The sequence below is a fragment of the Pelodiscus sinensis genome, chromosome 3 (genome assembly GCF_049634645.1).
Source record: "Pelodiscus sinensis isolate JC-2024 chromosome 3, ASM4963464v1, whole genome shotgun sequence".
Lineage (NCBI taxonomy): Eukaryota > Metazoa > Chordata > Testudines > Trionychidae > Pelodiscus > Pelodiscus sinensis.
Genome location: NC_134713.1, coordinates 157,398,025 through 157,416,214, shown reverse-complemented (window position 1 = coordinate 157,416,214; position 18,190 = coordinate 157,398,025). Strand labels below are relative to the sequence as shown.

Sequence of the window (18,190 nt, the reverse complement as noted above, 5' to 3'; positions counted from 1 at the left end):
CCTCTGCTTGGGAGCAAAAACACTGGACACAGTCTTCCCTGGGGATTTGTTAGGTCATTTTGCCAGCCTGATTTTCATGTGCTTTTATTTACTACATCCTATCCAGGCATTCCCAGTGTGCATAGATAGCTTTGGCAGCTTCAGGCTTTTTTCCTCGTAGACTTGTGTGATGTAAAGGATTATTTCCATGCTGGGGGTGACCTGAAGACTCTCTTTAGCTTTCTAATTCTGTAATGACTTGCCCTCACTTAACCCTGTACCAGTCTTGTTACAGTTCTTCACACCCTTGCCTTGTAGCAAACACTTGCTAAGTGGACTATCTTGGTACTGCGGGTTCTCATTCCTGGATTAAGACCCCAGAGGTGATTCTGACAATATATCTGTTGCATTTGGCAGCAGTAAAGTGGCTATAATACTGATCTAGACTTGATCCATCATATGGTGTTTTGTTTAAAGTTAGTTAGAACAGACCCGTGTTGCTCTGCAACTTAAAAATCAGAGTTTTGCAGTTTGTGTGCTACTTTCCTCCTTGTAAAGCAATTGGAGAGGGACATTATATTGGAACATCTAATGACTCAAAGAAGAAGCTTTTAGCAGCTCTCTCCCCCTGCCACTTCCACCATGTGTGAACCTGCTGAATCCCAGCCTGCAAACCAGCAGCCCTCCCCTTTCCTCCTTTGCCACTTCCCCCTCCTCCCCAGGCTGCCAGCTCCCAGCCCACAGAGACTGGGAGCTAACAGCTCCTGAGTAAACAGTTAAGCGTTACTTGGTAAGCATCATCTGTTAAGGGTTATGCTTCTGAGTAACTGTGTGTTCACGTCCCTACTCTTCGACCAGCTTTTTTTTTTTTTTTAATATAGCTGGATTTCATAATGATGGAGATGCAGCAGGAAGGGGAAGCTAATCTCTGTAGCATGGTACAAGGTGCAAATTGCTATGCAAATTACTTCAGTGCTATGGTGGCAGGGCTCACTGGTTCAGAAGAGCTTCTTAAGCTCCATTGCAGAAGCTGGTGTGCATGTAGCTGGGATTTTAGCTTAACTTAAACAAATAAAATAGAATTTATCCAAACAGTAAATGATGTATGGTGTTTCTTAGGGTGTTCTTCCATTGAATCTTGTTTAGACTATTTTGCCAGCTCCTTGAGATGGGAACCACTAGAAGATTTAAGATGCTGGGGGTGAGATAGGTGGGGATGCCAGGCTACATCTGTTTTTAAAATAAATCAGTAAATAATATGTGGAAAACAGAGGCATAACTTGTACTGTGAGATTACATTTTTAGTTACCATGCGCCTCGATGCGGCACCCACCCCGTGTGCAAAATATAGCTTCCTCATGCTTTACTTTGTCAGGTGCCAAGTTGAAATGCTGAAAATGGAGCATGAATCACTGTTACTAGAATCAAAATACTGGGCACGTTATATGATCTCCTAAAAGATACTTTGTTTTGTTCAAACTGCCCTTTATATTAGTTTTTTTTCCAGCAGCAGACCTCTAATTTAAAGGACTATGAATGCTTGTGGCATTAGGTAAATATTAAAACGAAATGTTAGAAAACATTTATTTTGTTCGGTCCAAGTACTGCACACATGGTCTTATGTTACTGATACAATTTTGCCTCGTTGGGAGATAACTGGTCTGTATTCTGGCTGCGCTGTTCTATTTATTCTTCAACCCATGCAGCTCTGAAATGTTTTAATTTTTATACGATGTATTCTGTCTGGAGACTCAGATCTTTCTGGTGGCCAGATGGAAGGAATTATGGAAGCATCATTGTAATGGAGTCCTGTTTTAATTGTTTCAACAAATCTTTGTCAGATTGACCTCCAGAAGATGCCCCTGGGAAAGCTGAGCAAGAGGCAGATCCAGAGTGCATACTCAATCCTTAATGAGGTTCAGCAGGTGAGCAAGAAACAGACTAACAGCAAGGGAATTCAGAAATCAATCTGGGCTCAGAATATGACTGGATTCCTTGCTGCATCTGTGCTTTATTGAGATTACACTTGTTTTGATCAAGTACAAGTTAATGGCAGAAGGTAAGTACTTTAGGTTGCAATAAAGGGGCTGCTTCATTCTTTTTGAATTAACCTGTGGCTGAGGACACTATTACGGTTAGTCATACACCACTGGTGACTGAGGCTGTCTTAACTTGAAAACAGCTGCAGCACTTCAGCATAGATACTCACTGCCACAATGGGAGGGGTTCCCATGTCACTGTAGTTAATCCACCTACCCCAGAGGCAGTAGCTCTGTTAATGAAATAAGTTGCAATAAGAATGCTTCCATCAATCTAACAGTTGTGTGTCTCAGAATTGGCATTCTTACAACAATAGAAAAACTGCCATTGTCATAGTTGGTCTCTAAACTACAGGGTTGCAAGAATCATATCTGTGCTACTGTAGCTATTCTGCTGTAGAAATGGCCTAAGACAGGACCAGATCTGCTGCTGCTGGTGTAAATGAGGAATTAATCCACTTATATATTTGGAATTGCGCTAGCAGTGAACTTGAGATATTCCTGAGAAATGAACTCCTGTTCACTGCATTCCAAGATGAGAACCAAGCATCTAAGCTGCAACGGGGAGTGTATTTGCTTAATGATCTGTTTAGAAGCGCTGTACTGCTAAGCTTTTCTGGGTGCTATAAGGAGCCGTTGCTTATGTTTTGGAGCATTCCCAGGATACCTAGTCAATATTTTCCAGAGGGGCACTTAATATAAATGCAGATCAGCTGCCTGCTGCAACAAAATGGATTTGTTTCATTGTTCTCTAGTTCACATCTGCATTCCCAGTTTTATTTGTTTCAGTGAACCAGAGCCTCTTTATTTTTCTGATAAGCTTATTCCTTCATCAGTTGTTGCTTCACCAAAAAATGATTGTATTTTTGTAGATATTTGATATGGTACATGGAAACTGATTTAATAGGTCAGTCCTTGTATTTGTTTAAGTGAGTTCCAGTATTGAAATTACTTTGGTTGTCTTTCTTTGTCCTTGTATGGTTAGCATTTCTTTTTACTAGTCCTTCAAAACAAGTACCTTGACTTGAATGTATTGTTGCATGCATTTGTCCCAGAACTCCTGTTTCTTCTCCTTCTCATTTAGGCAGTTTCTGATGGTGGCAGTGATTCTCAGATACTGGATCTCTCCAATCGCTTCTATACACTGATACCCCATGATTTTGGAATGAAGAAACCACCTCTCCTAAATAACCTAGAACATATCCAGGTACTGATGGGTCTTATGACATTTATTGTAGAAAGCTGCTTTCGCACCTGATATCCAAATGCAGAAGGTTTGCATCTTAGACCTTCTAAGAATTTCACTCGGTCAGCTTAAAGTGGCCATTTCTTCATTGTTTGGGGCTGAGCTGCTTGCAGTCCTGTTGGACATTGCCAGGCTGTAACTATAATAACGTAGGTATTTTTAAATACAGGCAGTCCCCGGGTTACATGGATCCGACTTACATCGGATCCCTACTTACAAACGGGGTGAGGTAACCCCGCACTAGCTGCTTCCCCCCAGCAGACCAGGGAGACACGAAGCTAGCGCCTCCCCTTCCTCCCCTCCCCCCCCCCAAGCAGACCAGGGAGACGCGGAGCGGCTTTTCTCAGCAGACACCTCAGCTTGAGAATAAAGGACTGAGGGAAGTGAGGTGTGGGGGAATAAAACTGAGCTCTGGAGAAATGTTTGGCTAGAGTTTCCCCTACAATATGTACCAGTTCCGACTTACATACAAATTCAACTTAAGAATAAACCTACAGTCCCTATCTTGTACGTAATCCGGGGACTGCCTGTATGTAGGCTTCCTTTTATGCTGTTTTAAATTGGATCAGCTGTTATCCAGAGATGTCTGAAGAATTGTCTCCGGAGCTCTGCATAGCAAAGGCTGACTTAGCTCTTAACAGTCACTTAACTGGCTTTGTGGCTTATGTACAGCTAGAGAGATTCTGGGCCAAATTCGTCCCTCTTGAAAGTGAGAACACTTTGGTTTTTCAGGCTTGAAGATGCTAGCCTGATTCGCACCCATATTCTGACATGTATCTTTGCCAAAAGATCTATTGATGTAAAGTTTTAACGTAGCAAAACTGAATGGAAAACGGAAAACTTGAGAGGATTTGTTTTTTTAGCTTTGTGAAAACATGGAAAGATGTGGGGCTTGACCTTAAAGCAGGAATTGCAAGTTTTAATGTAGGTTCTTCCTCATAGATACAGAACTGCTTTTAACATCACACTCTGGGATCCACTTGTCTGAGAAATTGCTCATCTCCCCATGACCCACTGCAGAAGATGAAGTCTGTCAGTTTGCTTGAACTCTTTGTGCTGTAGCTTAAATGCTCCTTAGCTGGCAACAGAACAGGGTAGGGCTTCTGAAATCTGCACTCTTCTTTGGTGCCTGGGATGGTTAGTTTAAAAAGAGAAGAGTCAAGTCTATTTGCCCAGCTGCTATATTAATTTTATAATAGGGGTAGGTGGGGTTTTGTTAAGTTCTATAGATCGCTTTATTTGATGTGAGCTACCCAAGTGTTGTGTTTTGCAATGGTGCATAGACATTTATAAATACCTCAGCGTTAACATGCTCATAGCAACTATAAGACAAGGTGTTAAAGCTGTAAAGACTTTCCTATGGCAAGAAAAATAACCTCTTCAAATTATCCAGGCCAAAGTGCAGATGTTAGACAACCTGCTTGATATCGAGGTTGCTTACAGCCTGCTCAGAGGTGGAAATGAAGATGGGGATAAAGACCCCATTGATGTCAACTACGAAAAGCTCAAAACTAACATTAAGGTAAATGAAATAGAATATTAGATTGTTGTCAGTAGCTGTGAATGTGAACTTGACACCCATTGGTATAGAGCATAACAGATGAATAAGACACTGCTGGTAAACTAAAAATGTATCTTTCCACTTATCAGGGAATGAATCATGCCTCATGTTGAGCTCCCAGTTTACCATTATATATGTCTCTCTTCATTTCACCATCTGTACAGAAAAATGTCTCTTAATTCTAATACCCTGCACATGTGTTCCTGACGGGTGGAGTGGGAAGGCCCATACATCCCTGCCTGTCCAAAGCCTCCCACAGCAAATTGTGTGACTCTTCTTCTCACACAAAGATGAGCCTTTGACTTGGCCAAAAAACAATATATGATGCCCTGGGCATGTCTGTCCTAGTGATAAATAAGAAATGAGGAGAGCCACCAACTGCAAGATGAATTTTTCAGTCCCCAAAATGACCTAAAAGGCTCACATTAATTTGTATTTTTAAAGGAAACCTTTTGTGTTTTGTTCTTTCCTCCCAGGTTCTTGATAAAGATTCCGAAGAAGCCAAGATCATAAAGCAGTATGTGAAGAATACACATGCCTCTACCCACAATGCATATGATCTGAAAGTTGTGGATGTAAGTTCTGAAGGGATGGGGAATGTAGGCTACGTCTACACTGCAGGGTTTTTGCACAAAAACACTGGTTTAGCGCAAAAACCCATGGAGCATCCACACTTCATGTTTTTGCGCAAGAAAATTTACAGTAGAATGGCAGAACAGAGGGCTTTTTGTGGTGGAGGTATACCTCTTTCTACAAGGAATAACTCCTTTTTGAGCAAGAGTAGTTCTTACACAAAAAGGCATGTGTGGACACTCAACAGGGGTTTCTTCTGCAAAAAGAGCCTATCAGAAAAGGCACAGGTGCTCTGATGGCCATTCTGTTAATGGCAGTCAGAGCTTTCTTATGCAAGTCTGGATGCTCTCTTGCACAAAAGCACATTGCTTTTGCTATGCGCTTTTGTAATGTGGACATAGCCGTGGTGTGTAAAATTGATTTATACACCTTTGCTTTCTTCAGTGTCTCTTTTGTGTGTTAAGTAGCTACTAAGCGTCTGTACTAAGCAAGAACTTGTTACATGAGTAAATACAGCAAACTCTGAAGGCAAGATGCTGGGGAGGTATTCTCAAATCTAAGTTTTTTGACATTTTTTTGCTGTCAAAACATCTTTATTTTCATTTTGTCTCTTAATAAATCTAGGGGGGAAATCACCTTCTGGCTTGAGGTAAATCTGGAAGATTTCAGCCCTGGAGGAGAATTATTCAGAAAGTTGCGAGCAAGTAAAAATTAGAGGAGTTGAGGAATAGAGATGGTGCTAGCCCACTGGGAACCCTAAGAAACAATATTTTGGTGCTCCCCTAGCCTCTAACGCATGCTGAAAAAGCAAGTGTCCCCCCTCGAGTCTGCTTATGTTTAACACCAGCACTTAGGGGACTAGCTTTAATGAAATGTCCTGGTACAACCTTTGCTATATATAGATAACTGGTAGCTGGACTTTGATTGACAGTATAAAACCCATGAAGTTTGCTTCTCTTAGTATGTTAACTTTCCTAGCACAGATTACTCATTTTCAAGATCACACCAACTTGCCAAGGGCCAAATAACAGATAATACTTTTATTTTTCCTTTCTCTCTTTGAAAAGATCTTCAAGATTGAACGTGAAGGGGAAAGTCAGCGTTACAAACCATTCAAACAGCTTCATAATCGCCAACTGCTCTGGCATGGCTCCCGCACTACCAACTTTGCTGGCATCTTCTCACAGGGTCTCCGAATAGCTCCACCTGAAGCACCTGTGGTATGTTAAACAAGTGCAAAAAAATAATTGTGCCACTCATCCTGTTCCTCTGGTCACCTTTTGCCCCTTCCATCATCTGGTCTCCTGTGGTCATTAGTGGTAAGAGCCTAAAGAAGAGAATGCTTGGGTAAGGAGAGGACAGATGACTGTTGTGAACATGTAATGCTATTCAGGCTGTTCAGAGTGGTTGCTGAGCAACATTTCTGTAATTTGCCACATGTCTGTAAGTTTGCCAATAAGTTACACTTCTGGCAGTGCTTGGGACTTGTTTTGTAGCATTACTCTTCTAGTTAATACAGACAGAATTCTAGGCATTTCACCATCTCTTTTGTCTTTGAAGCTAGGATTTTATTTTGATTCCCTTTTTCCTTTCCCACCCCCAGACTGGTTACATGTTTGGTAAAGGTGTCTATTTTGCGGACATGGTGTCCAAGAGTGCCAACTACTGTCACACATCTCAGACTGACCCAATAGGCTTAATCTTACTGGGAGAGGTTGCCCTTGGAAACATGTAAGTAATTTGTATGTTGTTAACTGGCTCAGTGTTGTAGAAGGTACCACATAAGCTGTTAACCTATTCAAGTGACAATGAGAAGCTGTTGTAGTTTGCTTGGAGATAATTTAAAACATTTTGGTAACTCCTAAAATAAATGAATAATTTGAGTAAAATTTGCCTTAAAGAAATAGCGTTGTTGTTGTTTGTTGTAATTAGTTATTTTTAACTATAACAAGGAAGGCGAAATGACAGCTGTGATACTGTTGCCTTCTAAAGGCATAGTATATAAAATAACTTCATAGAACTGTAACTTTTTTTCTTTTTCACTAAGTTCTCTTACAGTTTTCTAGAAATGTTCTTTCTACTTTTTAGGCATGAACTAAAGAATGCTTCTCACATATCTAAGTTGCCCAAGGGAAAACACAGTGTCAAAGGTAAAGCTTAGTTGAGAAATTATGCAGTTGATAATTGTACGAAACATTGCTGCTTCATCCCATGACAGCTTTTGCATGGTGAAAATAATAATCTAGACATGTGCTATGGCTGTATCTTCAAAAAGGGTTGAATAACATTCCCTTCACGAATGTATTTATGTACTTTCAGATGGGGAGAGGGAGGAACTCTAGTTTCCTGCTTCATAGTGTGTTAATTGTCTGTGTGAAAGTTCGGGCAGGAATTTCCCCCAAGTGTAGCACTGAACAATGAACTAAGTGTGTTTTTAGGGCTTTGTACTTGCCTCAAAGTACTGGTATTGGGCGTTGCTGGAGGTAGGATGTTACTTGATAGACAAATAGTGTAAAGTATTTTGAATAACACTTTCAAAATGTCTTTAATATTTAGGGATTAAATAGCTGGTTTTGTATGTTACTGATAAAAGCTGGAATTGGAATGATTGCTGTTCTTACAATGCTACTCCTCTCCCTCTCCCCCTCCCAAAAAAAAAAAAAAAAGAGTTCCTGTTTTCTGGGGGATTTGTAGAGGGAATTAATGAATGTTGAGAATTATTCACACAGGATTGGGGGAATAGTAACATTTGACAAATACCCTTGATTAAACAAAGTGCTTCAAATTGATCTGATAGGCATCTTGATCTTTGAAATCTTTACTGGAGTTTATATCTTTCTTAGGTATCCATTTAAGTATATAGAACATTAGAACCTAAATTAACTTATGTCAAGAAAGTGTTTATACAGGAGAACAGGAATTAGTTCATTATTTTAATTTCCTTTACATTTTACAGTTTAAATGTACTCTATATTGGGAAGGGTGTATGAGAACTAGAAGTGAATCTGACCCCTCAGTTTTTAAGTGTCCAACCTGTGTGAAATTAATGAAGCAGCCAGCACGAATGGAAAAATAAAAACATTTTAAAGTATTTCAGTCGTAACAATCTACTCGTTCCACAAGTGAGGTTATAGAATATTTAACATAGCCTGTGTGTGGTCATTGTCACTTTTAAGATCACTTGGGATACAAAGCTTAAGCTTACTGCAGTGGTTCTCAACCAGGAGTCAGGAGCCCCTGGGGGGGGGGGGGGGGGCACAAGCATGTTTCCTGGTGACCACCAAGTATAGCCAATTTGTTGTGGCACAGCTGAGCCATGGAGTTTTTGCAGCATTGAAGGAAGTGGGGCCACAGAAAGAAAAAGGTTGACAACACCTGGCTCACAGTGCAAGTGAGGCTGTGCTGATGCCAAAGTGCTTGATTTCCAGGCGACATAAAATAGGAACTGGATAGATCCCTCTGACTTCAGTGCAAGCAGAAACAGGCTCTTAATGTGCATGGGTAATCTGGCAGTTGTACACTTCTTCCTTTGAAGAAATAACAACATTTTAAACTTCATGGCAGAGAGACTGGACATACCATAGGATTCCCCAAATGGCTTTTATGGCAAACCATTGTGAGTCGGGGTATGGTGCTTGTAGTGGGCTGTAAAGTATCATGCACATCTTCTGCACTGTATAAATGACTGACATTAAAGAGACATTTTCTCATACTAAGCAAGAAAGATTCTGCCTACATTCCAGACTTATAATTAACACTGTCTTTCTCTTTCATAGGTTTAGGCAAGACTGCACCTGATCCTTCAGCCACTATCACTCTAGATGGTGTGGATATTCCTTTAGGGAATGGAATTCCATCTGGAATTAGTGATACCTGTCTTCTATATAATGAGTATCCTTTGCTATCATTCCACTTTAACAGGAAAGCATTTCTCTGAATAACATGCAGAATCTACCATTACAGTTGAGGAAGTTTAGATAAAGAAGCCTTTTCTTTTAGATCTTTCATGGATTGGTCTCAGAGGGGTTGCCGTGTTAGTCTATAACCACAAAAATGAGAATTCCTGTGGCACCTTAAAGACTAACAGATTTATTGATAAGTAATTCCCTCCTTTTGAGAGTGTGTGTGTGTGTCTACATGTATAGAGAGAGATACACACACCCATACCCTACCTCTCTGATTTCTACTCCATGCATCTGACACAGTGGTTTTTACCCACAAAAGCTTATGATCAAATAAATCTGTTAATCTTTAAGGTGCCACAGGACTCCTTGTTGTTTCATGGAGTGATTAGCAAGCTATGATTTGCACAGTCCCCCTTACAAGGGAAACAATTTTAGAATAATGTTTAAAGAAACTTTCATTGTCAACCCTGCATATAAAGAAATAGCACACATGGTGAGTAGTTATATTAACTACAGTACTTTGCACTTCTGTAGCATTTGCAAAGCTCTTTGCAAACAGTTTGGCTGTGTCTAAATTGGCAGCCGCTTTTGCGCCAAAACTTGCAGCCTGTCTACACTGGCCGCAAGTTCTTGCACAAGAACACTGACGTTCTAATGTATGAAATCAGTGTTTCTTGCGCAAGAACTATGATGCTCCCGCTCAGGAATAAGCCCTCTTGCGCAACTGTTCTTGTGCAAGAGGCCAATGTAGACAGGCAACATGAATTTCTTGCGCAAGAAAGCGCTATGGTTAAAATGGCCGTTAGAGCTTTCTTGTGCAAGAGATCGTCTACACTGGCATGGATGCTCTTGTGCAAAAGCACATTTCTTGCGCAAAGGCACATGCCAGTGTAGTCGTTTTCTTCTGGAAGAGTTTTTGCACAAGAACTCTTCCGCAAAAGAGTTCTGGCTCAAAATCATGCCAGTGTAGACGTAGCCTCTTAGTTTAAACTCCACACTGGATGTGGGGGGCAGAGATTAGCCTTTTCCTGTTTCTAGATGGATGGATAAACTGAGACTTAGAATTCATTTTTCTGCATTCAGTTTATGACCGGGTCAGAACCAGAGATTCTCAAATAGATGATCTAACCGTTAGACACACTTCCTCTGATCCTGCTAAGCAAATAACTTTTTAAATTAATAATCTCTAGACAGGCCAGACTCCGCTGACTGCTCTTTGAATTGTTTCATCACAAGGCTGTCTATCATAAGAGCTGACAGCAAGGAGCATATAGCAACCTTGGTTTTTAATATCACTCCTGTTTTAGTTCACTTGACAACATGAAATGGAATTATAACTTTGTCCAAGTCATCTAATGTGCTACTCATTCAGCTTGTCAATATGTGTTTTAAAATCCATTAGACTTAGTGAGAATTTGTTTAATTTAGTTTTAGAGCACATCTATGCTACAGCCTAAGTCAATATAACTTACGTCACTCAGGAGAGTGAAAAAGCCACCTCCACCATCCCTGAGCAAAACCAGTTTCACATTACAGCTCTATGTCAGTGAGAGATGCTCTCCTGCTAATATAGCTTCCATTTCTCTACAAGGTGAAGTAATTATGCCAACAGGAGAGCACTCTTCCATCAGCATTAGTGTGTCTTCATCAGACATGTAGCACTGTGGTGTAGACTTGCCCTTAGGAGTCATCATCTTAGAAGTAGGTTTGTAGCATTAAAAGCTGAGAAAATGAATAGATTAAGTGCCTGACTTTTCTAATGAAACTTAGTCACATAATAACCAGGATGTGGATAGTCTCAGTCTATTCCAATAATACCAACAATTGCACTGTTTTTCATTTTCAATCCATTCCCTGACTGGCGAGCATTCTCTGTTTCTATAGATGGGGAACAGAGACAGAGGCTTCACACTGGAAAACAGTAACATAGATACGATTACGGTTCAGGAATTCCTGATTCCGTAGTCCTGTGTTCAGTCTTCACTTTTTTTCTCTGTCCCCAGTATTTAGACTGAGCATGTGACTTGGTACCATGAGGTCATGGCAGACAAGAATGGCTTTGGATAAACATAGTCTTCAGCTAATGCAGTCCCTGGTCCAGTCAGTCAGTTTGTCTCTTGAGATTCCCATCACACTTTCTTTAATGTTGCCCTTGTCTAGTGACTCTTCCTATTCCTGATTTTGTATCAAGAGCTCCGAAATAAACGGTTGATGCTATATACTCTGATTCAAAGAAGAATGGGTTTGTGTGGGGTCAGGAAGTTTGCCTAATTTTGGTGTTCAGTTCTGCTTTTCTGAATTCATTATTTGATTTAGCCTGGAGCTGATTTTCCTATAGTATTTGCAGAGTTTAGCACTGTTCCTTTTGTTTATATTGTCAGAATTTTTTAGAACATAAACTTCTATTTCACACATTGCAAACTAAAAAGTAAATCAAATGTGTGTGAGGGGGAAACGTTCTAACTCACAAGAAGAAATATAGGCATGCACCTAGAATTTGACATCATGAGCTTGCTGTTATGTTCAGATTGGCATAGTGCAAGACTCAAACACTGTTGAAGTCCAAGCTATGTTTATATTGTTATTTTAAAGTAGTTTTTCCTTAACTCGCTGTTTCCTTCCCAGATACATTGTCTATGATGTTGCTCAGGTAAATCTGAAGTATCTACTGAAACTGAAGTTCAACTACAAGACATCACTCTGGTGAACCCTGCTTAGAAGCCCTGTTAATGAGTTACAATGTAGTTACGCTCTAGTGCTGACTTCTGACATGCTTATGCATTGACTTTCCTTATCAAGGTATCAAAAAGCTAAGATGCAGAAGAGGTTACTAAATCCAGATTTAGTAACACTTTAGTAAGCATTTTTTTTATAAATATGTGGTGGCACATGGAACTGAATTTTGATGAGAATGAATACCAGTTTTTGTTTTATGCCACTTCTAATTTTTGGGCTATCAAGTGTATCTTTGAATTGACAGACCAAAAAAAATTAAAGGAAGGGGATTTTAACCAAATGGAGTTGAAGGGGAGTTGGAGAGGAAAAGATATTACTGAATGTTTACAAATAGTTGTGCTATTTAAAAAAAAATTGCTCACTTGTTTAAAATATCCTCTTCGATTTTTGATTTTGAATAAATATTAAACGTGCATTTATTTTGAGGTAAAAATAAAAGCTAATTTCATACTAATAACTTTTATTTTTATGTTGCAAAATGATTGAATTGTGATGTTTGATTCAGTTTGTGTATTATTTTGTAATACTTTTAAACACGCCATGGCTCTCTAAATATAAACACTAAACATTCAAACCTGTGGACACATCTCAATCCACACTGGATAGCCATTGGGATTTTTTTCCATTGTGGTGGTAGTAACCAGTTTCTGATTAATTTGAGGCCTAATGTAGGAAATGTCCCTGGAAAGAACCAATACATGTTGCCATGATTTATTGAGAATTAGTCTCAACAGACCTCTATAAATACCAATTTTTCATGTGATTTAGGGTGTGTGGAGGACATTCATTGTAGACTATCCTTTTGATCCACAGAACAAATGTGTAGGATTGGTACAGCAGGCTTTACTCACCCAGACCTAGATTGAAATGCAAATTCAGTCTGTGGTCAGTTTTGTCATTGACCACCGTTAAGAGGACTGTCAACAGAAAGTGCCATTAGCTCCAAATATGATAGGATGTGGGTATGTCTTTTGAATCTGCTCACTTCCAAAAGACCACAAAACATCCAGAGACAATTTTTGACCATGGTGATTTCATGTTGAAATGTTCCTTACCTAATGTCGTGAGCCATCCATTTCCACATTGTTTTGCTATATGCAGGGTAAAACATAGTCAATAACTAAAGTAACCATATTTCTGTGACTCATTCACAAACTACACTTTGCAAGCTAAAATACATACATTTTATATTTTCAGGGCATTGTTCTAATATGTAGATCGTAATGCCTGTGACCACATTAATAAAATGCTTGATTTTTAGAGTGTGAACCAGATTTGTACATAATGAAGTTGATGAGATTGCAATTAGTGTTCTAAGAACAATGGTAGTTGCTAATCGTAAACTTATAGAATATAGAGACTCCCTGCCCCCCACTGGCACCCCAGCCTCGGCTCCCTGTTCCCTGCCCTCCCTGTGCCCCCTCTTCCCTGTCCCCCTCTCCCCAGCCACAGAACTGTCCCCACCCACAGAACTCTGTCCCCAGCTGCAGAATCCTGTCCCCACTGGCACTCTGTCCTCTGCTGCAGAACCTTGTCCTCTCCCCTCCCAGCATTCTGTTCCCTCTTCCCTGCCCCCAGCCGCAGAACTCTGTCCCCACTGGCACCCTGTCCCCTGCCGAAGCACCTACTACCACCCTTCCCCAGTACTATCTCCCCTGCTCCCACCAACACAGTTGGGCCGCATTAGTGAAGCTTGGGGGTTGGAGGAGGGTTTTTTTGCATCTCACTTGTGTGGCCCCAACTGACTCCAAACAGTGAGTCGGTGACCCCTGACTCAAAACAGGTTCCCTGCCCTTCTCAGAAATAAAGAAAATGCAGAAACTTTTTGTGTTTGACATAGTATTTTATTTAAAAATGAAGCCTGGCCAACAAACCCCCCCCATTGGGGCCAAGCCTGCATCTGGCCACAGCATCATAACACTCCTGCACGCCCCTTTCCCCCAGACCCTACATCTGAGCCTATCATAAACTGGAATCCCCTGCCCTGAGCCCCTCACGTACCCCAACCCAAATTCCTGAACCCTCACATCCAGAAGTCTGTGGCTTGCTTAGTACCCTAACCCTACATCTGACCCCAACACTGCCCGGCCTGGAGCTCCCTCCCCGAGCATCAGTGTCCCCTTATCCACCTCTTCCTGCATCCAGATTTCCTCCCACAGCTTGCACCTCTCACCCCTTCCCACACCCAAATCCCTCATTCCCACCCTAGAGCCTACACATCCTGTCTCAACCCAGCGAGGGTACGGCTAGACTGCAGGAGTTTTTCAGGATTCTGGAGATATCCCAGAAAAACTCTTCTGCATTCAGGGATGTGTTTGTTCTTCCACTTCTTTTAGTGGAAGAGCAAACATGATCTTTCGGTCACCCCTATATTCCTCTTTCCACGAGGAATAAGGGGGCTTCCAAAAGAAGGGTTTTTTTCTGATATTTGGTCCAGTCTAGACAGGCCAAATGTTGGAAAAACCTCTTCTTACAGAAGAATTGGGGAAAAAGGCAGCAGTGTAAGGGTTGGGGATAGCAAGTAATGGAGAGGAGGAAACTAGATAGGGTGGGGCTTCAAGGAAGGGGCGGGGCGGTAGATCTTGGCTTGTTCTGTCATTTAAAAAGTAATCTTGGGTGTAGAAAGGTTGGAGACCACTGATCTATGGGGAAGGAAATGTGTAAGGAACAGGTAAGTGATGTGACTTAAAATCCACTGGTTCTAAAGGAGCAAAATAGCTGGTACTGTAAGGTTTTTTGGGGGGTGAGGAGATTGAGCAAGAGAGAAACTCGGAGTGACCCCGATTTGTTGCTCCTTTCTGGAAAGGGGTGGGGGGACCAGAGCATGACAGGTATATTAGGAACTTGGAGGTTAAGGGCTGCCTCTGAGTACAGCAGCCACCGCCTCTTCCCTCTTCTAGAGTGAAGATCCTTGTAAAGAGTTAAGGGAATAGTGGGGAATTGATTGATTGGGGGTGGAGAGCAGGGCCGACTTATCCATTAGGCACAGTGCCTAGAACCCACGATAATTTTAGGGGCCCACAAAAATGTTTTAATTTCTTTTAAAATCAGAAGGAAAAAATGAACTTTAGGGTCGACGAAAATGTTTTAATTTTTTCTCACATCAGAAAAAAATGAAACTTTTAGGGCCCACGAAAATCTATTCAATTTTGCCTAAAACAGGAAAAAAAATAAAATGTTGAAGTATTTAAAGTTATATCAAAAATAATGTTTAATGGGTTGGTTTTTTTTATGGAGGAAGGGGCCCACAAAGGCACAAGTGCCTAGGGCCCACGAAAGTCGTCATGCGGCCCTAGTGGAGAGATGGAAGATTATGGCACAACACAGGTGTGTCATTTAGCAGGTTGCAGTATAATTAAATCTTTTACAGAATGGAATTTGAGTTTGAAAATACTGGTGCGTTTTCTGTTTAATAATTATTAAGCTTTAAGACTGTCATAAACTTGAACAGAATTATTGTATTTTACTTTGCAAGTTCCTATAGGGAAATCAAATTCACTGAACCCGAAGCATTGGTATATATCTGTTCTGAATAACTGGTTTTGTGTTTATGGACTTGTGAGGGAATGAGAGGAGGGCCTGGCAGTGCAGGGGCTAAACAAGCCCTTTTTCCCCAATTAGCTCCGCCCTGTTTTACCTCAGCTAAGGCCGGGCATGGAGAGAGAATAAAAGGAGGGAACCTCGCTCAGTTAGGGGATGACCAATGAAGAGACAGGAGCTGGTTCTGTGTCCTCAGGACCTGAGCCAGCGCTATCTGCTGGGTCAGCCACAGGAGGACGCAAGCCTCCAACCCCTCCCTCTGGCGCAAAGGGGGAGAATCAGAAGGAAAACTCCACTGAGGAGGGGGAAATTGGACTCTGGTCACCCCAACCTGTAGGAACAAACTCTTATAAGTGGCTGGAAGTCCTACACCCTGGGCCCCCAGCTAACACTGAGACCTAACCACTAGGCCACCCCACTGCCTGGGAGACCCGGCCACAGGTGGTGGAGAATGGCCTGCTGAAGGGTCTTATTACAGAGACAACCATAGACCAAGTGAGTGTGAGCCCAGCCATTGAAGCAAGATGGAGCTGCTGCTGAAGTGGATGGCAGAGCAAAACGCCAACCAGCAACAACAGCAGCAGCTGTTCCAACAGATGGCCCAGCAACAGCTGCCGACTCCTGCACCGGCGTCTATTAAGCTTGCTAAGATGGGACCGGATGATGATCCTGAGGCGTTCCTGGAAACCTTTGAGCAGATGGCTGTGGTAGCCCAATGGGCCTGAGCACAGTGGGTGGCAATCCTGGCTCCATACATGATGGGGGTCGCCCAGACTGCGTACCACGTCCTAGACCCCGTTGCCACTCAGGGCAATGCCCAGGTCAAAGCAGCAATCCTAGACGCTCTGGACATTTTGGAGGAAATGTTCAGACAACACTTCCTGGGGGAGCAGGAGCCTAACCACGGCTCATCACCCAGAAGTTGCGGGACGCCTGCTGGAGATGGCTGAAGCCAGAGACAAAGATGGGAGTGCAGATTGCTGAGCAGATCCTGCTTGAATAGTTCAACCAGGTTCTACACTCTGGGGGGAGGGAATGGGTGATGAACTACCTAGCAGCCAAGTCCCCAGAGACAACACCCTCTTTGAACCCAGAACAGCCAAGGGCACCCCAGCACTGACACCTGAAAGTAGCCAGGGTCACCTGAAAGGAGCCTCAGCACCTGCTGCCCCTCCCCGGGCCCTGAAGGGCTCGTGGATTCAAGGGTACCCACATATCCCAATTCCTGGGCACAGGACCAGCCCACCAGCTCCCCCTTCGGGATATCAGGCGCCCACTAGACATAGAGCCAGGGCCCCCACTCAGCCCCAGGCTTGGGGAGTCTTGTCCATGGCCGTCCTCCCGGATGCCTCAAGGAGACCCATCTCTGCCCAATATCACTGGGATATTTTGGGTGAACTGCTGTCAGAAGGAGTGAAACCTTCTGCTCTGGAACAACAACCCCGGCCTTTGAGGGCTGGTTGAGTTGAAATCACGACTTTTGTCAGAGTGGGGGAAGTGGCAGATCTGGGGGAGGGGACTTCCCAGGGCCCAGCATAAACCCTGGTGGATCCAGGCCCCAGCCAGCCTGAGAGGGAGCCAGCTCCGTTACCTGAATCAGCAATCCTAACGTGCCCCTCGGACTTTGTGGGAGAGCAACAAGCTGACGAGACCCTGAACAGAGCATATGACCAGGTGGCTGTAGTAAATGGGGAGACCACGGGGCCCTATCAAGTGGGACAGTTACCCCATTTTGAAATTCAGGGAGACTGCCTATACCGAGTCGATAAGGATCCGCAAATGGAAGAAGTGCGCCACCAGCTCCTGGTGCCTTGGCCGTATCGGAGGATGTTCATGTGGCTTGCCCATGCCATCCCCGTGACGGGACACCAGGGGAGGGAAAAGACGCTGGCTCGGATCCTGGCCTGCTTCTTTTGGCCTGGGATCCACCAGAAGGTGGCAGACTTTTGTGCCTCCTGCCCAGAGTGTCAGCTCATGGCACCCCAGTCAGTGGAGAAAGCCCTGCTAATTCCCCCTCTCACTCATGAGTGTACCCTTTGAGGTGGATATAGTTGGCCTGCTGGAGAAGAGTGCTGCTGGACACACATTCATCCTTGTAGTCGACTACGCAACCCAGTACCCCGAAGCTGTGCCATTACGCTCCATGAGTGCCAAGAGAGTGGCGACTTAACTGATGAACATCTTTGCTCAGGACGGAGTCCCTCGGGAAATCCTAACAGATCAGGGAACAAACTTTGTCCCAAACAATGCAGCAACTCTGCCGGTTATTAAAAATCAAGACACTCCGGACATCCGTCTACCACCCCCAAATGTACAGACTAGTAGAGCGTTTCAACCAGACCCTGAAGGCTATGCTCCACAAATTTGTTATAACGGATGTGCGCCACTGGGACCAGCTCCTCCTGGCCTTCATGTTCACAGTCCGTGAGGTCCCCCAGGCTGCCACAGGGTTTTCATTTTTTGAACTCTTGTATGGAAGGCAGCCACATGGGCTTTTGGACTTAGTTTGGGAGATGTGGGAGGAACAGCCCTCCCAAGCTGCTAATATATGTGCTTAACCTCTGACAGAGGCTTGAAGCCCTAGGTACATTTGCGTAGGAGAACCTCCTCC

The 18,190-nt window shown here is 42.9% G+C and overlaps 1 protein-coding gene across 2 annotated transcripts in view; it reads left to right on the top strand.

Annotated features, from left to right (window-relative positions):
* PARP1 (poly(ADP-ribose) polymerase 1) overlaps positions 1 to 13,301 on the top strand; it is a 60,531-nt gene extending 47,230 nt beyond the window's left edge. For both annotated transcript variants that reach the window (XM_075925305.1, XM_075925306.1), the window contains 9 exons: positions 1,821 to 1,904; positions 3,103 to 3,225; positions 4,658 to 4,786; positions 5,302 to 5,400; positions 6,466 to 6,618; positions 7,002 to 7,129; positions 7,487 to 7,548; positions 9,175 to 9,289; positions 11,929 to 13,301. In XM_075925305.1, coding sequence (XP_075781420.1) covers positions 1,821 to 1,904; positions 3,103 to 3,225; positions 4,658 to 4,786; positions 5,302 to 5,400; positions 6,466 to 6,618; positions 7,002 to 7,129; positions 7,487 to 7,548; positions 9,175 to 9,289; positions 11,929 to 12,010 — 975 coding nt within the window. In that variant the 3' untranslated portion in view covers positions 12,011 to 13,301. The remainder of the gene's footprint in view (positions 1 to 1,820; positions 1,905 to 3,102; positions 3,226 to 4,657; positions 4,787 to 5,301; positions 5,401 to 6,465; positions 6,619 to 7,001; positions 7,130 to 7,486; positions 7,549 to 9,174; positions 9,290 to 11,928) is intronic.
* The last annotated feature ends 4,889 nt before the right edge of the window (positions 13,302 to 18,190 follow it).